The sequence below is a fragment of the Homalodisca vitripennis genome, chromosome X, assembly GCF_021130785.1.
Source record: "Homalodisca vitripennis isolate AUS2020 chromosome X, UT_GWSS_2.1, whole genome shotgun sequence".
Lineage (NCBI taxonomy): Eukaryota > Metazoa > Arthropoda > Insecta > Hemiptera > Cicadellidae > Homalodisca > Homalodisca vitripennis.
Genome location: NC_060215.1, coordinates 90,452,722 through 90,479,154, shown reverse-complemented (window position 1 = coordinate 90,479,154; position 26,433 = coordinate 90,452,722). Strand labels below are relative to the sequence as shown.

General features: G+C 33.3%; 1 protein-coding gene across 2 annotated transcripts in view; it reads left to right on the top strand.

Moving 5' to 3' along the window:
- Window positions 1-21,459, top strand: part of LOC124369338 (disks large-associated protein 4-like) — a 79,553-nt gene extending 58,094 nt beyond the window's left edge. For both annotated transcript variants that reach the window (XM_046827307.1, XM_046827308.1), the window contains exons 9-12: window positions 2,789-2,933; window positions 6,077-6,247; window positions 12,100-12,240; window positions 19,680-21,459. In XM_046827307.1, the coding sequence (XP_046683263.1) occupies window positions 2,789-2,933; window positions 6,077-6,247; window positions 12,100-12,240; window positions 19,680-19,892 (670 nt within the window). In that variant the 3' untranslated portion in view covers window positions 19,893-21,459. The remainder of the gene's footprint in view (window positions 1-2,788; window positions 2,934-6,076; window positions 6,248-12,099; window positions 12,241-19,679) is intronic.
- Window positions 21,460-26,433: the final 4,974 nt, after the last annotated feature.

The following is a 26,433-nucleotide window of genomic DNA, read 5'->3' as shown; positions in this document are numbered from 1 at the left end:
ATTACATACAGTATAAGGTACAGGATTTGATCACTTTTCAACCAAACTGCATCAAATTTCATAACTCAGAAACTTTTGATCCTATTCATACCAAATTTTTATACAAGATAGGTCAACAACAACACAACAACAAGATACAAGTGTAGTGTCTTTAAATATAAAACTATAAAATGTAAATTGTTATTAAATTACAATTTCAACTGTTATTCTTAACCAGGTGTCTTGGCAGTCTGTGCATTCAAACGAGCAGGTACCTGCTGTGGTAAAAGTTAAAAATCTGCTCAGTTAAATATGTGCAAACCCTGGATTTGGCTGTTGAAATTCCTGTAATGTCCGGCGTTAGAATGTTTAGTTATTGAAGTGAAGTATACACTATCATATATTATCTTTCTCAGTACATTGCAAGAAACATGTTTATGTAGTTGGATCTATTTTTGTATTTCAATGTAAGATTTTGGCATTACAAATGAAAAAAATAAAGTATGAAAAATGAAAAAGTAAACAAAACTAATTTGTCTTATAAAAAGTAAAAACAATTTTTTCAAAGTATGCAAAATGTTACCCAAAAAGTATGTTGTGCAAAACATAAACAAGTTCTACCTTCCAAAATTTTCTTTTTTATTTTAAAAAATGATTAAATTTTGTGTTTCAAAAAAACCACCTATTCACATTCAAACGTTTTTAGACATTTTCAATATGGTTATTACATTTTGAACCTTTTACTATTGAATGCCACCTAATTGCAAGTTTCGCGGTAAAAATTTGATGTCATTTGATACAATCACAACTCTATAATAAAATAATAAATAAAAAAAATCTAGTGATAGACAAAATTAATTGTTTGACATTAAAAAATGCCACTAGCTGTGTTTGTAATAGATGTCTTACTTTGGAGCAGAAAGTAATAAATACATATATGTTTGAAATAGATGCACTTGTTGAGGAAGAAATTCGGAACGTAGTGATGTAGCTAACCTTTTTCCTGAAAAAAAGTTCCCGAGTCAAAAGTATAAGACAAAATCCTATTATTTTGTATATTGTTGAAGTGGGTGAGCAGAAATGGCAAACAGCATTTTGTATTGCAACTTTATATTTTCACTGTTTACTACTTATTATGCATTATTATTCAAAACAATAAATAATAAAAAAATTAAACTGAAACATTCCTATTAATCTGATATACAATCTGTCTTACTTAAATCTGATTTTTGATAGCAAAAAGTTTGATTAAAAAGATGGCTAGTCACTAAACGTTTGACAGATCCAGGGTTAAAAATTAAACATTCTAAATAGTATTTACTACAAAAATAAATTACTCCAATAGCTCTATAAAGAGACTAATGTACATTTCTTTTAATCACCTGGTAGTTAAGATGGTAATTTATTAAAAACATTTTGTCACATAATTCTAAAATGTTATACTCAAAACAGCACACTTTTATAAAAATTTGGTCTGAATTGGATCACAAGTTTCCAAGTGAGAATTTTCAAGGTTGCAGTTTAGTTGGGATCGCCCAGAACAGATACCTTTTTTTGTTACCTGAATAAAAAATAGAAGGTATTGTTTGTAAATTATTTGCTTTATATGACTAAATTCAGAAGTAAACAAGCTAAATTTTAATTTAACTCCTTTTACTTTAGCCCTGATAGTTAGATTGTGGTTAAATTATGCTGTGGTATCTATACTTATTGACCTATGGGTAAGTGGGAGGAGCCCGATTGAGTGTTTTGCCTAGTACCAACCAAAGCTGTCTTTAGCCCTAGATGTAAGTACAAAATGACTCCTTTTTAGACTATATGTGCAAATTTAACTATCAATATTAATAATATTAAACTTTTTACTATATTATGCTAAATCAAAAGTGACTAAATAAGTTATAGAAACATTTTTTGTAAGTCAGTTAACATATTATTATAGGTAGTAATATTTAAATGTAGGCTATAAAATGGTATAAAATGATGTTATGTATAGATTTTTGTGATTCGTTATTGTTTTAGATATCATACTTCTATTATTATTATATTTATACTAATTAGTCTACATACAGTTTTGGTGGGATCACTTTCATACCACTCACTCTTAAAAAAACATGGCATGTTTTTCAGAAGAGTCTCTCGCTTTCTTTGCAGGATATCTCAGCAGCCGACAGACATTATTACAATATTTGAAAGAAAAATGTAAAAAAGAAAATAACTGGCTTTCTACGGTAATAAACCTACATGGACAGTATAGTCTGTACTTAGACTTTAGTTCTCTTTTATATATATTTGTAATAAAATTGGTTCATAATATGATGTCTAATGAATACAATTTGCAAAGTTAATTTAAGAAAAATGAAATAATACATTCTTAAGAAAATATATGTGTCAGAAGAAGAATCTGTTGCCATGAAACAAGTAACCGGTACTTGCTCCACATGCATAAAATTTGACAAAATTAATAATAACAAAATGCAATTTATTAATTGTTAGTTATTTTTTAAATTATAGTCATCATTAAAATAATATACCATGGATTTGAGGAAAACCCCATTTTTGGGAATTAATGTACAACACATTGTGTTCATGTTTGTTGCTAAAAACTACAGGTTGATAAAATTTAACACTTGTTGATTTAAATACATTTTGTTTATTTATTATTTTTTTAGATACATGTGGTAAATATAGTATTATGGGATAGTATGCTAAATTGACAAACCTGCTAAAATGGCATATTTTTATGCCATTGATTATACAGTATGTGTAACTAATTTGGTTGACTAATTTTATTATTTGGTTTTCTTTTCAGACCCTTGGACACAACTGATGGTGCAGTTGAAAGAATCATTCCCATCGTTGTTGAGGGCAGTAACGAAACAAGTAATTCTAAAGTATTAGAGGAGAGAGAGACTGTTATTACATCTGTTGAAAAAGATGGACAATATTACCTTAAGGTATGTTCATGATTTATTGTACATATCCTGAGTAAAGTAATGCCAGCATTAGAGTTGTCCTTAGCTTATCCACCTAATTGAGTTCAATCTTGAGCTCAAATTTGTTTCTGTTCGTTATTGCTTAAATATTGTTTACATTTTTGCAAGGAATTAACTATTACGTTCTTCAATTTCTACTTCACAATACAAACAAATGTTTCATTATTAAAATGATGATAATGAAAAAAAGTTGATAAAATCTGAGATGTTGCAATATGTCAGAATATTTTAATTATTTAAACAAGTTATTTCCCATAAAAATAGTCACTAGAACGGTTTTAAATGTTAGAATTTGCAAAATAAGAGTTATAAGTAATAGCACTAATAAGCGAATGCAAATTATAAACTTCAGCCTTATCTGTCTTCCAGTTTAGTTAAATCTCGTTTACCACACAAAGTCAGGATTCAACACAGTCTGGGAACCGTTGGTTTAATCTGACTTCTAAACCACCACCAATCACTGGGTTCTATCTTTCGGATAAGCATTGAACTATATAGACCAGGAGGGTCATGGAAGGAAAATGCTACATTTTTCTATAACAACCAAGTCAAAATTTCATAAGATAGTACATGTAAATCTCTGTTAAATTTATTTTGTATTGATTACACTAAATAATTCTATAAATTAATCAATAAAGCTTTAAATTGGAGAGAGGAGCACTGGCCAACCAACAAGTCCTAGTCCCTAGTCATGTAAGTATAAGAGGGTGCCGCGGCACTTCATCACGCTTCAGGCGGCATCTCATTGCTGCTCTGCTCCTCTTCTGGACATGACTGCTAAATTAACATATCCACCGGACACCTCGTACTTGTTTAAACCACTGGAGTAGATTTGAGACCAACTGCATGATTTCTTCTTAATATCACAAGATCGAACTACATAATAAATCCAAAAGGTGAACAAAATATGCTTTGAAGTCTGTGAAACAGTGGGCATAATTTATTTTTATATTGTAAAGTAAACAAAACATATTCCAGGAAACGATAACTGTATGTATAAAACACACTTCTCATAAGAGACTAAGTACAATAAAGTCAAGGATACTTTTGTAAGTGCTAGGCTTGTTTGTTCATAGCTAAAAAGATAATTCAACTCACAGTTAGTTAGATACTGTAAAATGGGCTACATGGATTTTATAATAACACAATAAACTAGCATATTACTACCGTACTTAGCAATAAAAATAACAATTACATATCAGTTGTCAGGATGTAAGAAATGTTACAAAAAATAGCTTACACCAAATTCGATAAAATGCTACTTTTAATCTGAGCTCTTAATCCTTAACAATGAATAAAATTAAAACAGGTTTAAATCATATAAAAAATATATGAATTTGACTTTATAATAATAAAGTAAACGAAAATTCTTACTAAGCATTAAAGATTTGTTCACAAAAACTTAGATAGGGCCTACTTTTAATGTGAACCCTAAGCTTGTCTAGCCTTTACTACCTTTAAAATGTGTGGTTAAAGGTAATTTCTTATGTGCATAATTATATTGTTTTCCAATGACAAACTGTTTCTTGTGTTGGCGTTTTTTGTTACCATTCTTGAATACCCAGATTCACATAAATATATTGCAAATGGAATTAGTAGTTTTAAACCTTAAGACACCAAATCCGGATACTCGTTTTTTATATCCAGCCAAAATTTGTCCTTATAATCGCTCTCGTACAACAGTTTTTTTTTGTCCATTGACAACTCCCATCAAAATTTCAGACAACAAAGGGGTGTCGTAAGTTCAAAAAGGTTGAGAATATTGCTCTGTTCTGTATTTTCCATTGTTTTATTTTGCCAAACAATGAGACAATATTTGCTGTTTTAGAGGTCTCAGAATAAACAAATTGGCAACAATTACTAACCAGAACATATTTATCAGTGTTTTCCATTAGTGAAGTTGAGATTTATCTTTACAAAAATATTAGAGATTGTAATATGATTTCAGTTCTGTGATTAGTTTTTAACCTTTCCAACGTGGCTAACGCCTATAGACGCGGAACTGCCGATGCTTTAAATGCGGATAACGTCTACAAACGCAAAAGCTTTACTTTTGAAATGGCGAAGAATTAGTTGTTAAAAATTCCGTAAGAGAGCAGGTCGATGTTCCTTTCGACTGTCGGGACTAGACAAAACGCTTTGTCACCGTTGGTGGACGTTGTAATGGTATCTACTCGGGTTGAAAGCAATCGTTGCCATTTTTTTGTGTGGCCTGTGACGCGGCATATGTCTACAGACACGTTCGTTTCATTCAGCTGTTTAACTACGTGTGTGTTGGTCGTATGTTGGTTATATTGTTAAACAAAGTGTTTTGAATCAGTCCGTTGTTATTCTAATAGTGTTTTAGTTTGCTTTTACATGAACTGATTTTCAAACTATTATCATTTTACTACGAACAACGTAGTTTGAGCGCATTTTTTGTATATTATGTGTAATATTTTTTTTCAATTTGTTTTGTATTTTATACCAGTTTCACCATACAAGTCCAGTTTATTTATTCTAAATAAATAAGGTTTATAAGTACAATATTTGTTTCATTTACCTTGTAGGCTATCGTATAAATAAGTTGTGTTGAATTTCATATTATTACATTTCAAAATCTTATACTGAACTTATTTATTTTTATGTACTAATTATACAGAAACTTCAGTTACAATTTACTCATTATAAATAACCTGTATAAATGTAATGTAATCTGTCAAATAGTGTTCCTATGTACATTATCCTGCAATGCAGTTTATTCAAAATTTCAAATGTTTTTGTGCGTATAAAATTCTCAAAAATTTGTAATATTACATGTTTATTATTTTTCCTTATAAAGGTAATACCAAGGAATATGAAACAAAAATTAGCATTGGGAAATTTTAAAAAAATATATTTTTTTATGTCTTAGCGTTTGACAGTAATTTAAATTAGCGCTTTAAGGGTTAAAATGTCAGTTCAGAATAGAGAAGTTTACTGCTATATGGATTTCAGTGCTTACAATGGACAGTTGGTGCTGACAAATAATTATACTGTGGTTCTATTAGTAGCCAAATATGGCATGCCCTGCAGTAGTAACCATGTCATGAGTTATATATTTTTATTATGAGTGTTTTGTACAGTTGGTGTTGGCGGAAACTGAACGACTAGAGAGCTTGGCTGCTGAAATGGAAACAGAAGTAAGCTCAGTCCCTGAACACATGGAAGGCAGACTTCGTGCAGCTGCGGGGAAGGCTAAGCTTCTGGCCTCCCAGAAACTTGCTCAGTTTAAAGGACTTTGCCACAAAAATATTGTAAGTAATAATTTAGAATGTTACACAATTGGGAATAAAAGTTAATTTTTAATTCCTCTGATAATTATAACTTTTATTAATGTAATCAATATGTTTTTACTTAAGTAGGTTATTAGAAGAAATAAAGTGAAAAAAACGCAATGTCTTATTTTACCAGGTGAAGCTAAGGCTAAGAAGCCTTTTCTAATACTTAACTTGGAGACCAATGTTTTAAAAATGAATTCCCAACAACCACCAATGGCTGGGCAGGCAGACCGCTTGCAAGGACAGGATCGTTCAGCAGTCATCCATCCAAGCAGCAGCCACGCTTGACGTTGCTTGATTCGGTTATTTCGCAACTGAACATTGAGTACATGTAGAACAGCTTGTGATGTAGGAGGTAGCATTTATTGATTTTTCATACTCATAAAACCGAGATTCATCTCCAGTGATTATCTTTTTTTATACTAATCCATCATCGTGTTCACTAAATTTTTCTGGTCAGTAACACGTTCTACACTTTTCAATTTTCAATTGAGTCAGCAATTTGGGCACAATTTTTGTGCTGAGTTTTTTAAAGCCAAATGTTGGCTTTTCTAATTTCTTTAAAATAACAAACAAATGTTTAAGCAATATAAATAAATCAGAATCATCTTTATTTACAATCATTGAGATTACAAATAGTGTCTTTTACAATAATGTGAGTTTTGAGTCTTCAATCAGTTTTAGATGAGAGTTTCACTGTAGAATTCTTCGAGTTTGTAAAATGGTCGGTCCAGGAGCTATGCTTTTAGTGCCGATCTCAGCGAGTTCCCTCTCTTGGTGTGCATTTCTTGAGGCAGTGAATTGTGAAGTTTTCTGCCGATGTAGGATGGTTTAGTTTCAAATAGCGTTACGTGGTGTGCTGGCAAGATGTAAAGCTCACCGTTTCTGGTGTTGTGATGGTGAGTGTCCTTGTTCCTTGGCAGATCTACATACATCACTACCTCTTGGATGTAGAGTGAGACAACAGTCATGATTTTCTGTGCTCTGAATGCATCTCTGCAGCTATCCAGGTGGTGTAGGCCGGCAAGGGCCCTAATCTTTTGGAGTGTCAGGATTCTTTTTAGGTTGAGTTTTGATGTACCACCCCATACAGAAAGACCATATCTTACGTGTGATTCAAATAGAGAATTAAATAAGCTGTTTTAGCTGTTTCTAAGTTGCTTAGAGATATTATTTGTTTTATCATGTATAGGCTAGTATTTAGTTTTTTACTCAGATTGTCTATGTGTGGGGTCCAAGAGATGTTTTCATCTATAGTCAAGCCTAAGAACTTAACATGTGTCTCCAAGCGTACATCTGGGATGATTTGAACTTCGGTCAAATGCTATCTGGCTGGTTTTAGTCGGGTTTGCGACCAGATCATTCCAATTGCAATGTTGGTATGCCATGTTGAGGGCAACGTAGGATGATACTGCCAGGTCGTCTGCGGTTTGTCCTTTAAGTAGCAGGGTTGTATCGTCCGCGTACATGAGAGGTAGGCAAAATTCTCCCACATAGTGAGGCAAGTCATTTACAAACAAGATGAAGAGTGCTGGTCCTAGAACCGATCCTTGAGGCATGCCTCTTTGAACTGGAAGAGGCGTTGATCTTATTTCTTCTGTGATTCCTCTGTGTGTATGTTTCAGTTCAACGAGTTGTTGTCGTCCCTCTAATTAGCTTTTAAACCATTTTTTTGCAGTGTCACTCACTCCCAGGTGTCCTAATTTATTCATGATAAGACTGTGACTGAGGCAGTCGAAGGCCTTACTCAAGTCAAGTAGTATAGCGGTTGTTAGTTTTCCTGCTTCCAAGTTGTCTACTACGGTTTCAATTAGCTTTATTATGGCTGTGGTGGTTGATTTTCCTATAGAGAAGCCATGCTGGTTGTCGGTAAGCAGGTTGTTTCTAGCACAGTGGTCTAGAAGTCTCTTTAGAACAATTTTTTCACACACTTTTGAAAATGTTGAGATAAGGGAAATGGGTCTGTAATTGCTAATTTGTGTTTTTTCACCATTTTTGAATTTTGGGTAGATTTTTGAGACCTTTAGTTTTGAGGGAAACCTCCCTTCTCAGAATGATCTGTTGAAAATAACGGTAAGGGGAGATGTGAGTTCATCTGCACAGTGCTTCAGTATTTTTGTGCATATCTCATCAATGCCGGCTGAATTCTTAGTTTTCATTTCAGTGATAGTGGCCCTGACCTCTTTAGTGCTTGTGTCTGTAATGATATTGAGATTTTCAGTCGGTTCATGGGTTGCGGGATGTATTGGTTTCCTCTCGGAAGCTGGGATTTTTTGCAGAGTCTCCTCTACTACATTTACAAAATATGTGTTAAATTGGTTTGCTATTATTTTTGGACTTGTTATTATTTCACCATTTATGTGGAGTTTGAGCTCTGATGGGCTTTTCTTTTTGTTTCGAGCATTGTTTATCACCTCCCATACAGCCTTTGACTTGTTTTCAGCTCTGGTTATATAGTTGGTGGTTGCTTGCCTGTCTCAAGAATTTTAATCTTTGATCGTAGCTCTTTTTCTTTAAGTTTGCCTCTGCTTTATCATTTTGATTTCCTGTCACTTCAAATCGACTTTGAGATGTTAAATAGTCTCTTTTGAGCCTGATTGCTTCTTCATCAATAAAGTGCTTTGGCTTGTACTTTTTTTTAGGTCTATTTTTCTTTTTAGGACATGCAGTGTTTAGAGCCTGTGTTGAGGTTTTATTGAAAATGTTGTATGCCTCTTCGACCGTTGAGGCTTCAGTCAGGTTCTCCCATGATTCATTTGAAAGAAGGAGTTTGAGTTGGTTTAAGTTTTCTTCTCGGAGGGCTCTACACACCATGGTTGGTTTTTGAGCTGGTGGTTCTGTGTAGAGTCTGTGGAGTTGTGCAGTGTGATCAGAGATTCTGCCCTCTATTACTATGCTTTTTGTAGTTTTATCATCAGAGATATTAGTGCAAATACAATTGATTGATGTTCTTGAATGTTGAGTCATCCTTGTAGCTGGTAGATTTAATCTGCGGATGTTGTGCAAAGCACGTGTTTCATTTAGTTTAATGGTCTTCCTGTCTGGGTTGAGGATATCTATGTTTATGTCTCCCATAATGATTAAGGGAGAGTTCTCTATTTTGGTTTCTTCAATGGCAGTTGAGAGTTTGTTTAGTGCCTCGGCAATGTCTGCATCAGGTGGCCTGTATATGCCCATGATGTTAAGGCATGTTTTATTTAGGGTTATTTGTATCATAGCCATTTCACAGAGCAGTTCTTGACAATAAACGTTGTTTCTATCTTTTCTGTATCCTTTACTAGGTGTTCTTCCACCAATATTGCCACGCCTCCCTTTCTGTGATGTTCCCTGCTATAATGTGCTTTGAGGCAGTATCCCGGTATTAATTCAACATTTTCAATTTGATGGGGTTTAAGTCCATGTTCACTGAGGATTACGACATTTGGTTTTGGGTTTGTAGACTCTATAAAATGAATTAATCTGTTAATTTTATTAGAGACTTCTTGGACGTTTTGGTGAAGTATTGTTAATCTGTGCTTGAGTTTGTTTGTTTTTCTTTGGCCCTTCCCTTTGAGTTCATTTCTAAAAAAATGTCTTGTGTTAATATTTTATGTAATTTAAAAAAATTGGTGTACTGATGTCAGACTATAAATGTATCCACGGGATAAAAAACATGACTAATTCCGTGTTTCTTCTAATCTTACTGAAAGTAAGTCAAGATGAAGATTTTTCTGCTTAAACCTGTTAGTGACGAGTGTTTTTTCTGGAAGGAAGTTTATTCAAGGATTGTTTAACATTTATTGGGCAACAGCGGTATACGTAGAAATTTGGTGGTCATAATTTTAAATTCTTTAAAAATTGGTAAACACGACTCCCTATCCAAAACTTTGGCAACACTCCTAGAGGAAAACAATTTTTTGAAAAAAAATTCAGATTAGAGACTCAACTGGAATTTTTAGAAGAAATAATTTTAAAATTGGAAAATTAAGAAAATAAGTACACCAGTAAAATAGAAGACCTGCTACAGAATATTTCTGAAGCACAAGTTCAGTTCAAAAAGAAAAAGAGACTTTTGATTGGATACACAAAGTACCTTTAAAGAACACGACAGCCAACATGGTCAACTTGTTAATGATTATGTCAAGATGATAGATAAATTGTGAAATACAATTAGTGATCTTGAAAAGAAATTGAACTCTCAAAAAATTCAAAAATCCGAGCTGTGTACATACATTAATAACTGAACTCAAACTGAAACATTCTTAGACATCACCCGTCAGCCTACAACTGCCTCCTCAGGCTTTTTAATCGATTTTGTACACCTAAAGGATAGGTAAAAAGAGTTTGTTACATATTGTTAAGGCCTTGATAGCATAAATTCAAGATTACATACTAAAGTACCTCTATACTTAACAAATAATTACAGTTTATATCTACAAAATAATTAGGAACAATACATTAATTAAACTAAACCATACACCATTTAAAAGGGGGAAGAACTGTTTAAGTGTTTCATTACAGATGGCTAAACGTAAAGAAATTCAGAATACAGCTTCATTTCTAGCTTTATCATTGGTACCACTGTCTGTGCACCACCCTTCAACTCCACCTCATCTACTCACATAGCTGCTGATCTATTATTATCTGTAACTCTTAATTTGTTTATTACTCTTCAAAAACATTGTGGATTTGTTTTAATTATATCTCCCAAAAAGTAATATGTTTTTTAAATGCATTTTGTATATTTAATTTGATGTTACTATTGGTGATTACTATTTCTTTGTATTCATTGAAATCACCAGGCACTTGATATACACTTCATCTAAGAAATTAGATTATAATTGAACCAGTCTGGGTACTTAGACTTAGTTTTAGGAGTCAGTGGAACACATTGATGTATAATACTGTGTAACTCATTATAAAAATAAGATACTGCTTCATCAACATCAGATATATTTCTCATTTGCACTGTATAATACTGTATAACTCACTATAAAAATGATATACTGCTTTATCAACATAATCAAATGGTCGAGACTCATTATTATTGCCAAGCTGTACAAAATTATAGAAACTAACGTTAAAAGAGTATTAAGTTGAGGATGGTGCTTATCTACATTAATAATAGGGCAGAAATCCTCTTCTACATCCAAACCAGTAATATCAGCCAATACTAAATCCAGAGTCTTTCCATTTTTATTTAAAACATTATTCTTTAATTCTAAATAGTATGATACAAGAAAAAAACTAAAGTGGCCATGATTCAGAAGTTGATTCTAATTTATGGTTAGGTCATGTTATTAGTAAATTAAAGTCAGCTAAGATCAATAAATTTTTATGCGTAAATTGGTATATAAGCAACTTATAAAAAAAGATAATGTAATGTGTAAGTGTATGTCAGGCAAGTTAGGAGAAAGTAAATAACACATAAAATTAAAGTTGTTAAAGCTTTAAATTAATAACAAAGCTTTAAATTAAAGCTTTGTTATTAAAAAATTCTAGTTTTAACCATAGATTCTTCCCATCACTTTCTAAATTACTCAGCATATATACTTTAATATTATTTGTTTGTTAAATGTGTTTAATATTATATATATGTTATTATGTTTCTTTCTCATTATTATACATTTTTTCATTAAGTCAAACAACAAACTTACTTTCAATCAACATATAAATCATTGCATAACTGTTTTTCCTTTTTCTTATAATCAGTATTTGAAATATTCTATTGCCTTTAAATACCACTTTAGAAAATAATAACTGTTCTAGTAGTCTGAGCAGTGATGATGTTTCTTTGTTTATTAATATATTACGAAGGAGATATTATAACATCACATGGACTTTTACAGAATCAAGATACTAGTGAAGATTTCCCCACTACTTGTGAAGATTTGGCTGGCTTTTGGGATATGGTTTCAATACAAGTTGCTAGTGTTCACGAAGAGTTCAAAGAAATTGATATTCTTAGAAAGGCTGGATGGCCAGACAAGGTAATTGGAGTGTTATTTTTTTTATTGTTAATAGGAACATGGAATCCAAATTTTTGCTCATCTTACATGTACAGTTGGCTAAGTTTAGGAAATGAATATGCTAATAATTAAAATTAAGAATGACATTGTTCCTTTTTAATTTTCTGAAACTAAATGATTTTAGTTTTGTATCTAGTGGGATTGGAATTTAATAGTTATGTGTATTTAATATTTGTATGTTATATTAACCCTCCAGCTGGTATGAAACGAATTTTCGTCTCCAAAGGCCCGTCCGATTTGGCAAGGACGAATATTCGTCACTAAAGAATACATTTACAGTTATTGAAATTTTAGGCAATTAAGGTCATATAAATGGTTTTTATTTTATATATTCTGGAAGAGCATTAACTATAGTACCGATTTACTGTTCTTACTTCGATTATTGTCTTCTTTGTTTACCTTAAAACATCATTCTCTATGGACAGCTGACGTGAACGTAGTACGGGTCAACCACATTGTTGTGAAACTGTAAACAAGTGCCAGGTTTTGTGTTTGAGAATCCAATAGTATTTGTGGAAATTGTGTTTTGTAGTGTTTTAGTGTTGTTATTATTGTTTTTTAGCTTTCTTAGGTTATAGTTTTAGTTGTTCAGTATGGGTGAAAACTTTAGAGAGCTCAAATGATCTTAGAGAGCTCGCAGGGTGGGATCTAGTGACGCTGAGTGAAAAATGAAACTTTGTATATAAATTAAAATTTATTATTTTATTTTATTTTTGTTTTACCTGTCATACTTATATAAGTATAAATGCAGTCATTAGATTATGTTTACCCACAAACAATAATATTTATTTAGAAATATAAGTAATAAGAAAATAAGTAAATACGCGTGCTTTTTCATACAAAGCCCTGTAACACATACGTTTTGAGGTAAAAGTTACAATAATTATATATTTTTGGAATCAGGACAAAATTTTGAATAAGTTATACATTTACAGTTTTGATGTAAAGCTTATTGCTAAGCAGTTACAAAACGGAATATTTACAAAAATAATGTCCAAAAAACATTTTTCTTACATTTTGTAAAAAAAAAAAAACAAAAATATGTTTCCATGGAAACAATAAGATATTGTTATTATAATGCTCTCCATATAGTTGTGAATACATTGACATATAATAGTTTATATTTGGACTAACAGTTATGAAATGTGATACGTTATACAAAACCGTCTGCGAGGCTGTTAAAATAGAGCCGCCAGTACAGAGTGACACCATTGCCAGTTCTAGGGTTAACACATGTTATTTACTACAAGTGATTATTATGTGATTTCAACTTTGATATTGTATGATTGCCATACTAGTGATGATATACTGCTCAATGATTTGCAACAGATAGTTATAATGATCAACATTTATTTGAATACAATATACTTTTGTCCAAATACTAGCACTGGTAAACTCAGGTAGTAATTGGCATTTCATGAATGCCACTGTTTCATCGGAAAGTCATGCTTCAGTATAGACAAGCGATATCAGTTGGAACTATTTCAAGCAGTTAACATTCTCACCAGACATAATGGCATTTCATTCTATATTCTCAACTTTGCACAACATTTAAAGTGCTGTGTATATTCAGCTGTTTTCAAATTCAGATGGATGACAAATCAGCTGATCATTTCAACTTTCCAGAACGCATGTGTCACTTAAATCTGGGCAACCTTGTGGATTTTCAGGAGTAAAACATCACTAACCACAAATGTTGTGATATATATTGGGTTGCAAGGGTACATTGATAGGTCTAGTCTACTGAGGAGGATGACTTGGAGTTGGTGAGGCTCCCTAAGTATTAAAGGCTGTTGCTAGCCTGGACTTAAGATCGTGCCACCCCTGCCCACTTTGACCAGAGAGGCTGGTATTGAGCTGACCTCCCCTTCTTTTAATGAGACATAACCGAGATTAATGCCCAAAATCATTGTTAATGGATCTCTACAGGAGGCGCCTCCTACCCCTAACCTTACCCATCCAGAATATCCTGTCACTTCGGAAGCAGTGCAAAGGTCCTTTTAGGACTGTTTTTAATTACTCAGTTTCTTGTCCCTGGAGGGAAAAAACATTTAGGCTGTGACCACATTGTTTTGAAGATATAGCTAATTTTACATTATATTTTTGAAAGAAGCCTGGTAAAAATGCTAAGTGCCAATGATCAGTTAGTTAAATGGCTGTGACAGTGGCAGTAGGCGGCCTCACAAAAATACCAAATTAAGTATTAAGAGGGCACGCTAGTTAGCTACCAGCTACGCATCCTAGGTTCTACCTATAACATGGAGCTACAGTTTAACCTATGTTTTAACCCTTTGAGTGCCGTGGCGTTTTGCTATATGGTATGCATAAAATGCCGAGTGAAAATGCCTGATTCTGCAAGGGTCTGGTTAAAAATTCATAACAAAATTATTTATTGGTATAATGTCCTGGGTTTTTGTTTTTTTATATATAAATATATTTTATTTATAAATATAATACATTGATCAGTTATTTAACGTTTTTAAACCAATAAAAAAAACATTAACAAAAACTTTATGAGCAAAAACATTTTGTTTTTTATTTTGACACAACTTAGTGTTATTGAAATATTTTATTTTTTCACTTTTAGTTATTCTGTCTTATACTCCATTTAATTCTTAACAAAAAGACATATGAAAACTTTTTTTATATTTATAAATAAAGTCTGGAAAATAAATATGAAAATATGGACCACTACAAAACTAGAAATGTTCTAACCTAACCTAACACTCTGTGTATTGTCTACACTGCTAGTGCTTAAATATAATGGCTGCAATACTAGGTCTTCATTGTCAGCAATGTTTTTACGACTCATTGTTTATAAATATCACTGAACAAACACAAAAACATAAAAACTGTACAAATGTATTTATTAAAGTACTAGCTGCTTACGATCACCGTAACTCACGGTCAAGTCATTGTTCTACTTTTACACAGACTAGAACAACATACACAAACGAAATAATTTGAAGATACTAACACTACAAACCCATTTACACTTAAAAACTTTCAATATTTACAATCATTTGTGAAATAAACACCAGTGCAAACAAAACATGTGACAGCTCGTCCGCGTAGCGGTCGATTCTAAACTCGACTGACGCACTCACTTCACAACCGCCGTAAAAATCAGAATGTAACCAGAATGCAACAAAACCTACATCAAAAGTTACGTTGCAGCCTTTGGAATGCGTATGTATAGTCATTGAGCCAATTTAGGTAAATACTATATAAAATATAAGCGTTACAGCAGGAGTTGCAAATAGCGATACTCCGGCACTTAAAGGGTTAAATGTAAACTCCTCGCAAATCCAAAAATGTTTTATTTTAGTTAGTTTTATGTGGATGTCTCAATGCTAATGAACGGTTAAATTAACTATTAATACAAGGGCTATCCAGAAAGTAGATTACGTTTCGCTTTATAGCCGTTAGGGGCGGGACTATCGTGGTCATTTCAGTGTCAGGGCGTTTCGCCGTTTAATGGCTACTCTTGTTGTTTTACAATAACAATTCAAAATATATGCATGCAGGAAATGCATGCAGACATTGTCGGCACGGAAGATTATGGCAACTGGTTTTTGGGACAGGAGTTCTTGTTGATTTCTTAGAACATGGCACAACCATAAATCCTGCAATGTGGAACCTTGCAAAAGTTAAGAAGAACCAAATAAAACAAGACAGAGGAAAGTTAAGTTGGAAAATTTTGTTTTTGCACAACAACGCCCGACCACACAAAGCAAATCGGCCTGGTGAAAATGAAGACCTGGCTTGCGATGCATCGCTTTGATGATGCCGTGGAACTGCGGGAGGATGTGACTACCTGCTTGATGTCTCAGGCAGCAGTATTTTATAATGCTGGAATTTTAAAACTTGTTTACCATTATGATAAATGCCTAAATTTGTATGGTGACTGTGTTAAAAAATTGTATTTAGTGTCACTTTCAAATGTATATAATATAATTTTTTCTTGTGCTTTGTTTTTCCTTTATATCTAAACATAATCTATTTCTGAATTGCCCTCAGATAATTTATCATTTAAATTTGATATAGATTTTCCCATAGTAATATTGACCATCCTTTCATACTGGATAACCAGATTAACTTGAATATTTTTAAAATACTAACAAACTCAAGTTACATTGTGAACCCCATATCCGACAATTATGACGGTTAACAACACTACTTGTGTGAAATGTGGATTTTGTCATCACTTGTTTTTGGCCAGTCAATTGAATATCCTTCCAACACCCTTTGTGTGTCACAAAACTGGTTAAACCAGCGATGAATTGCTTTTTCATCTGGTGAATTTTGACCTCGATGCGTAACTCGAAACCGACTGCACACTAACAATTGATTTCAATTCTGCGTACCACAGAACACACTTTGCACCATAAATATTATACTCACGAGTAGTGCGCCAGGTGTGTCGGTCACTATGGCGGACTGCCGAGCAGCTGTTCTGCGCATACCAAGGTCAATGTTTTCTTCCATGGTTTACAAAAAACAAAACTTACTTATTTCAATTTGACGTTTAAATCATTTAGTTGTTTTGAGTAGTTTTTAAATAACGGCTATTCAACATTCTTGCATTCTTTTTTGGAGACCTGTATATTATAACAAAGCCTGTTGTATAACTTAATCATTTAACCATTTCCCTTTTGACTACTACCTTTGTTCTCCATTGCTTGGTCAATCATAAATTAAACAGTTGTAATATTGTTATATTACCTGTTTAGATAAAAAAATCTTGTTTTTCAGTGATTCTGTTGTGACTAAATTTCTAGAAAATTACAATAAATATTGTTATAATGAGGCATGTTAATTTATTAAGTTCAAATACAGTGTCTGATAAATAAATTGTTTTAACAAGATTCTTGTAGAACTGTTCAGAGACATGCTTCATAGAACTTTGATACTTCAAAAAGTTGTATGTTCCCAAAACGGGTAGAAACACAGATGAAATATTAAACTAAGATTTCAGGAACATAGTCAAGTTTTGCATTACACACACAATGAACTTTCTTTCAACTTACAATGATAAAACTTATGACATGATAATAATTAATAGTAACCACTGATGACTATTGAAGTATTTATCCACTTTAAGGTTCAGAAAGGTTATTAGTTGTAGTACTGCCTGTATGTAATCTTGGTCATATAATTTCTGATGTTTTGTTCTGTGAAGCACTTCTTAAATCATGTAATTGTTTACTGGTAGCTCACTCTTAGTTTTGATTCTTGTTCACCTTGCTAATTATGAAACACATATCAACAGAGCTGGATTTCTAGAACTGGATGTGGCAGAACTGAGACCTTCTCAGTGATATGGAATATTATGGGTTATGGGGGCTTTGGTTCCCTAGATGCAAACCAAAAGTGTTTATATTCTTTATATGAGGCACGTCCAGAAAGTAAGTGTATTCAATTTATGTAGGGTTGAAAAATAATTTATTAAAACAAAAACATACTTGGTTACATTTGTACATATGTAAGTTATTTTTCGACATAGTCACCATCCCTCTCGATGTAAGTGGTGAGTTGTGTTATTAATTTTTTTATGCCTGCCTCGAAGAAGTCTCCCGTCAGCTCTTTCGCCCACTTCTGCACCTCCTCCTTCACCTCCTCGTACATTGAAAACTTGTTTCCACCCATGTGCATCTTCAGGGAAGTGAAGAGATGGAAATCTGAAGGAGCCAGGTCTGGGGAATATGGGGGGTGGTTCAAAACGTCCAAGAGTTGCTTTGTGACTTTGGCCGTGTGAGGTCTGGCATTGTCATGCAGCAGGTAGACTCCCTTCGTTAGCATGCCCATCCTTTTATTCGGGATCGCCCTTTTCAATTGTTTTTAGCGCCTCACAGTATCTTGCCGCGTTGATGGTCTCCCTGTGAGGTATATATTCAATCAAAATTATGCCTTTATGGTCCTAAAACACTGATGCCATGATTTTTTTTGGCGGAAATTGTGGTTTTGAATTTCTTGGCAGAGGGTGACAAGGTGTGGTGCCATGGCTGATACTGAAACCCAGCAGGGATCACTTCTGGCTGGTTTATACCTACCAGTTGAACCCACCACTGGGCACAGCAAAAACCGATGTGCCACTTCAATCTGGGCAACCTTATGGATGTCCAGTAGCGGCACATCACTAACCGCAAATGTTGAGATTCTGGGATTCATGGGCAATTCGATAGGTCTAGCCTACTGTGGAGGATGGCTGTTGGAGTTGGTGGGGTTTGTTCCCTTACCTCAGAGGCTCTTGTGAACCTCAACAAGGGTGTGCCACCCCCTGCCTACTTTGACTGGAGAGGCTGGGTCACAGCTGGCCTCCCTTCTTCCAGGATGACTTTGAGATGTAGTGCCCTAATTCTTCCTCATGGATCTCGATAGGAGGCGGCCCCTACTTCCTAACCTTACCCATCCTGAATATCCTATCACTCCGGAAGCAGCACAAAGGTCCTTACAGGACTAAGTGCAATTTATAAGCTTCTTGTCCTAAGAGAACCAAAAAAAAAAAAAAATGGCTGATGCTGCCTCTTAGTTTCTGGCGTGTAGTGGGCAATCCAAGTTTCGTCTCCAGTAACAATAGAGTAGAGAAAATCATCGCCTTGGAGTTCGTAGCGTTCCAAAAACTCTATGGAGCTCTGCACTCGATTCAACTTATGCTGTTCTTTCAGCTGTTTTGGGGCCCACCTCACAGACAATTTCCGATATACGAGAGTTTCTGTGATTGTTTCGTGTATCAGGGATCAGGATATTAGCGGAAACATCGCAGAAAGTTCATCTGACATAAATCTGTGATCGTCACGGGCTGCAACATAGATTTTTTCCACAAGTTCGTCAGTTACAATTGAATGTCTTCCGCTCCTCTTATCGTCATGCACAGAAGTATGGCCATTTTTAAACTCGTGACTCCACTTGTACACACTCCTACAATTCATAGCTCCATTACCGTAAACAGTTTTCACCTCATTATAAATTTCAACCAGAGCTTTTCCCTTCACAACGAGGTAGCGAATGACAGCACGAATTTCGCACTTGGCGGGAGATTGGATCAACATGCTACTGCGTCAAGAGTTTTCAACACACTAACCTCAAATTGGTCTCTTTTTGAAGGGGGGGGGGGGTCAGACTATGCGACAGTGTTGCCAACATGTCAAAAAGGTATTCCCTACAACTGTGAGAGCACAGTACACTTACTTTCTGGACATGCCTCGTAAGAGAGAAGTACTGGAATGTTAACTTTGTGTTCTACATCAAATTGAACAGTGGGTATTATTAATATCATTAAATGTTGGAATGAATTGCTATTCGCTTCTTCAAAGGTGACTAATATCAAAATAACAAAATAAAATTAATATTTCAATAGTATATAATTTTATTTTCTATTTAAATCTCATTTTTCATAGAGTGCTACAGAAGACAATGTGAAGAAAGAATCAGTTAGCAATGGCAGCAGTACATCGCGTCGGACGAAGTTAGCTCCAGTACAGCCAAAAGTGAACCCAGTCAAGTCCAACGCAAGCAAGGCGAGAGACGAAGCTCGGAAAAGGATGTTAGCAGAGCGACGCAAAGAAATGCGTAAGAATACCAACACAAATGAGGATATTGTAATTGTCTAGTATTCACATGTATTACAAAGAAAAATAGCTTGAATTTCTAAATGACTCAACTGTATTTTTGTATGTGGATAATTTAGATTTTGTTGCATATTTGATCAAGTTTTGAAGAATTTCAAAAAATATTCAATTACAATAACATTACTGTATATAATTAGTTTCTTCTTTATCAATGCTTCAAAAGTATTATGTCTTTAATTTTACCAAATTAAATTAAATCTTTTAAAACTGTTAAATGAACTAATTACACATGTAATACAATTGTTCAAAACCCGTTTGCACTGTTATTATTCTTCTTTTGTTATAATGGACAACCTTACCTAAATAATTATGTTTAAATTATTGTTTTCTTTGTTTATTCAATATACCAAAGCATTTTTCTCAATTGTTTTTAGTGATACAATTAAAATTATGTAATTTTTTACTTTTTTTTTGAAATTCTATTCATAACTTGTATCAATTGATATATATTAACTATTGAATGTTGCGGAGTTTGTTTCATATTTTTATAGGCTTCTAAAAGAGCTGTATTAAAAGAGTCCTTTATTCAAAATAACCCTAACCTGGGTCTCTAGTCTATAATGTGAAAATCTTCATGTTCACTATGTTGTATAGTTTTATATTTTAACTTATTTACTGTTTTGTCACATAAACTTGGAAATGTTATGTTTTTGCATGGTTGTAGTTTATTTGATTGCTAGTACTCGGTTTTTTTTCTTTTAAATTAAAGTCCATACAAAGTAAATGTGCTTTTGTTTAGCAGATGTGAATTCAATTAGTATTTTATGAACAAAGAAGACAAATTTTATTTATATAGAATTTTTTTTTATTTATATATTTAATAGAAAATTATTATTTTTTTATTTGTTTGCATTATTTTTACCACTGATTTCCTTTTAAATAAACTAATGTTATCCTCACTTCATTATTTTGATGCATGCTTTGAATTTATTGTACGTGAAACTCGTTTTAATGGATACCTTGTTTTAACATTGGGTTCACGGCATCATTTGCACGACTTTTAATTTAATATTAGTTATAATTATTGATTCATTGTTTTAATCCTAGGTGACTTTGGAATCAGTTGTTTAATGTTAGAATATAACTGTTATTTATTACCTTAATTTATTTAACTGGTGTGAATGTTGTGTTTGGTCTCACAAACTGGTTGGCTGCAGTCTGTTAATTACATACCCCCAACTAAAGAGTTTTAGTATAATGATAAGTATTCAAAGGTTTAAGAAATAGCCTAATAGTCATTACATATAAATATTTATTTTGTTGCAAAAGCAAGACTTTACAGTATTTCACTAATTATTGTATATACTGTAAGCTTAATAATTGTTAGTTTTGTTTGATTTGTTAGTTTTTACTTTTTATAAATATAAACGTATTCAAGAAACAATATAAATAATAAAAGTTACAATTAATTGTTTAAGTAATATGTTGAAGGTGTTGTAACCTCCCCTTCAAGCATCTCACTGTATCCCTGTTAAATTCCATTTTGTTACGTTTTTATACTGAGCAAAGTAACATGAGATTTGTTTAAAATAAAAAAACTACTAAATTACATAATGTGTGTTTTAATCTACCATAGTTATTTTATTTTCAGAATAGTGACTTGGTTTTATTTAAAGCTATTGTTCAAACTGTTTATAATCTAAGTATATAAAAGCGAAATTCACGGACTGATTTAATGAAATCTCCAAAACTACAGGACGGATTTATCTTAACTTTTGTACACGTTTGTCTTACCTCTCAGCTGCTCACTAAGAAACTGTTGGAGAATTTTACAGTCTATATGAATACAGAAATCTGTGAAAAAGTACGATACTTTTAATGATAGTTTATCATATTTAAAATTGTTAAAACATTAAAAGTACCATTAGGTTCCAACATTATTCCTATGAACACCCAAGACAATTTTTTTAATGATTTCGTAATCAATCTTGGAAATCTGCGTAAAATTGTGATACTATTAAAGGCAATTTTTATTTTTATGTAATCTTAGAAACCACAAAACAGATTTACTTGCAACTTTATACCCATGTTCATCTCACCTCTTAGATGTTTGTTAAGAAACTTTTGTGAAAATTTCACAACGTAACTACAGAAATCCACAAACAAACTTGATACTTTTAATGACAATGAAAAATTACATTAGGATCCCACATGATTCTTGTAGATAAGAGTATTTGTATGCTTTCAAAAACATTTGTGAAAACCCTTGATAATACTCACTTATTAACCCATAACAAAATCATTGTAAATATTATGTGCTGAGGCCTGAAATATTGAATTTTTAGTTTATTTTGGATACCATTTCCGCAAGTTTAATTTGGAGCTAGAAAGCTGAAACATGATAATTTCATGTCAGTGTTTAAGGTTTAAGGACAAAACTATCTCAGAATAGGGAGTCTTTTAGCAGAGCATTAGTGGCACCCTTCAGTTCTTCATATATATTGTTGGTGACAAAGGTAATGGCAAGGACATCAGTGGTAGTATCCACCCTGGTAATATCTGAACTGATTGGTCAATTTGCAAAAAAGTGAACACAAATTTATTCTGGAATCCAGCTGCTATTGATCATGTTTCTAAGGATCAAAAGCCCTTCTGAGTTGTGATCAATGCCAATAGGAAGACTGCTGGGTTGCACCGTAGTTGTTCCAATGCACTCACATATAGAGAAGTGACATTCCAGGCAGCATGTAAAGCACTTGGCTTACTGGAGGACGATGATCAATGGCACTGTACTCTTGAACAAGACTTAATTTTCCTCCTAACAAGAACGTGAGCTGTTTGATATCATGTTGGTTTTCTGACAAGTTGTATACCTCATAAAATTATGGGAGGAATACCGAGATAATCTTGCTGAAAATGTTAGTTGGCACATGGAGGGACAGAGAGCATTGGAATGTCAATTGTTCCTTTACATTATTTACAATGAATGTTTAATACTTCTCAAGAATATGTGATTTCTTGTCGGGGAAAACGCTCTCTGATTTTTTAATTACATCTCCTCTACAAGATCAAGGAGCTACTATTGTCAGCTGTATACTCTTTAAGTGAACTGTTATATGATGCTGTACAGCTATTCTAAGCCATTGTTGTTAACGTTTTAAAATTAAACAAGACGGACAAACATTTATGGCCTACTCATGGACAGCATTTATTCTGATATCGGGTAGTTATTCTTTCTTGATGCTCATGGTGGCACAGGCAAAACATTCCACATTAATCCGTTGTCTTCAATCAGAAGCAAAAGAAACATAGCTATTGATGTATCGTTCTCAAAAGTAATTGTGTGGGATGAATGCACGATAGCTCACAAGGGATTTTTTGAAGCTTTTGACAACATTTTCCAAAATATAAGGGACAAAAACCGTCTCGTAGGTGGAGTTACCTTGGTTTTAGCAGGTGAGGAAAACGTGACCACGAGAACAATGTCCCATTGAGGTAGAGTCATACCTCAAGTCACCCTACCTATGGCCTCAAGTTAAAGTTATATCTTTGAGAGTGAACATGTTTGTCCACCTATGATATGATTTAAGGCCAGAGGGTTTTTTTTAAATTATTGCTCAATATTGGTAATGGCAACCTTTTGGAACAATACATTAAAAGTAACTTTATATTTATTATCTACTAAAGCTTTTTTAATTCCCAAAAAATATATATACTGGTAATCTTTTCGATGTGAGCGATCTGGTTGGTTTGGTGCATAGAGTATATCCAAACATTCAACAGGCTGGCACAGTTGACTGAAGGAAAGGGCTATTCTCACTCCAACAAATGTGTTGGCAAATTTGTTTTAACGATTCATTAATAGATGCTTACCTTGTGGTATTGTTGCATACTCTCAATCCACCAGGGGTACAACTGCATGATTATCTTAAGTCTTGTACTCTAATCATGCTTTACCCCTCCCTCCCTCAAATTGAACACTCGAAATATGTCATTGTAGCCACAATTTTTACAGACGTAAATTATGGAGAAACTTTTTTTACAACGAATCTCTGACAAGTTCCAATAACTTAATCGTCTTGATTTGTTACAAAAATCTTATATCTCTGCATATAAAATAGCTAATACAGTACACATTTCTTTATTTTTATTTTAATAGATGTAGCAAAATATGAGTATCTTAGAAAAACCGTAAAAAATCACGAAACAGATTTATTTTTATCATTCCATGGATACTCTCACATGGCATTTTTCACGCATTCCCAACCAGTCCGAATTTGAGGAAACCTGCCCATTACTCATTGTACAGTTGGGAGAGTTAGAGTACAAAAATGGTGACTTATTCTAGTGACTACCACAGATTTTAACGATGTTTGGGAACAGGTCAACATTAACGTAAAGGTAAGAACCTCTACAATGGAAAGATCCAGTCCTACAGTTCAACCCGCAGCAGGCAAAGCTACAACACTAATAGGAGTGCAGGCAACGAGAAGTCCAAATAATTCAAAATATTTTGATGGATGGACCTTCAATTACTAGGTTAAAAGTAATTGTAGTCGAAGCCGCAACGAACATACTATATATTTTTATTTCATTAGTTTGTATGTAGGTTTGTATTTATGAGTAGAAATATTTGTCAAAGTCTAAATTATACAGCACTCACCACGTTTGTGATTTTTGTGACTATATTGCTAATAATCATATTCAAGTGAATGAAACTAATTTTATGTATTTAATGATAATGATTTTTCTGACCTGCTCTTTATGCTAATAATGGGTGAATGCAGAGGTAGATCAAATATAGCATAAACTATTTTCTTTGAGTTGAATTTCTCATTTATTTAGAGTTTTCTGCATTCAAATAAACTTTTGCTAATATACAAAGTTTCGGAAATGTTGTTCCTTTTGAGCTTTTTTACTCACATGATTATAAATGCTTTTAATCAATCCTTTAAAAAAAACTTGGATATTCCAATCAACTATGTTTTTGTGTAAACATATTGATTATTAACATACACACACATATTAGTATTAGTATAACCTAACGACAAAGCATTGCATTGTAAGCCACCTTTTTCTTTGCTGGAAACTGGTAATAGTTGCTTGGTACAAGATCCGGATTGTATTATAAAATGCAGAAAAACCTCCCACTTAAATGCATCTGGAACTTATCTATTACAATTTTGTCTGGCTGATCGTTGTCACAAAATAAACAAAATTTTTGTACTCTCCACAATGCTTGTTCTGGATTCCTCTTGTTAATTTTTTTTGAAAGTTTAACAATAGTCTTCAACAGGTTATTGTTGTTCCACATTCCAGAAAATCAAGAAGAAGTTTATCTATTGTCAATACCATTGTTTAGTTTTCCAATACCATTGTGAATCGATGGTTCTTTTCAATCTTCTCAATGGCCATTTCTAAACCTAATGCACCATTGGTGCACTCAATTTTCAGTGATTACATTGTTTCCATATACTTCACTCTTGCACATAACTTTCAATTATTTACGGTTTTTATTCTAACAAAAACCTTATTACTGATAAGTCATAATTCATGGGATTCTCAATTTCGGCTACAGAAAGAACATAATCTGTTTTCTGGACAACACTTGTAAATGCAAAATACAATTTCATTCTCTTAGTCATTTACTGTATTTCTTGTTTAAATACAGTAGAACCTCTCATATGCAACCTTCCCACATGTGACTCCTCCTGATATCTGACCTAGTGTCCGATCGTCTGTGTGATCCGACCATACTCCGTTGGTGAGCCTGTTCAGACTTGAAAGAGTGACTCATCTACACTACAATATTCTTTGTTTTCATGCCACAAACCTTCAGTGCAGCCGTGGTTGTAGATGTGGAATGTTACTCTTGACTACAATCATGTACTGTTCTATGTTTGTTAACGTCAATACTGTTTGTGTTTTTCCCCAATTCATGACTGCGGATTGTGAAGACCTTTAATGAGAGATTGGGTGTGTGACAATGGCAACTCAAAAACGTAAACGTGTTTGTGTTTCCCTACAACAAAAACTTCAAGTGTTGCAACGATTGGACCATGGTGAGTCTGTTATTAAACTAGCTTCTGAGTTGGGTGTAGGTGTGACTATGGTAAAGGACTGGAAGAAAAGCCGTAAAGGTCTGGAAGCGTACTCAACGATAGTCGAGACAGATTATGGGTTAAAAAGCAGAAAAATGTTGAAAAAACCAAAACTGGAACTTGTTGATGAAGCCTTATGCGTTTAGTTTTGTCAGGAAAGGCGCAAAGGAACACCATTGTCAAGCCCTAACGTAAAGGAAAAAGCCATAAAATTGTGTGACAAGTTGGGAGGTGATCTACTAAGGTTTAGTTTTAGTGAAATGAAATGAAAAATGTCTTTATTACAAGACATGAAGGATGACTACATAAATGAAAAGTGCGTCATGGCATATCACATATTATAATTACGGGGGAAGAACTCTCAGCTGATAATAATGCTACTGAAGAATTTATCAAAAAATTTGAGAAGTTGATCATAGAACAGAAATTTGTACCTGAACAAGTCTACAATGTAAATGAAACAGGCCTTAATTACAAAATGC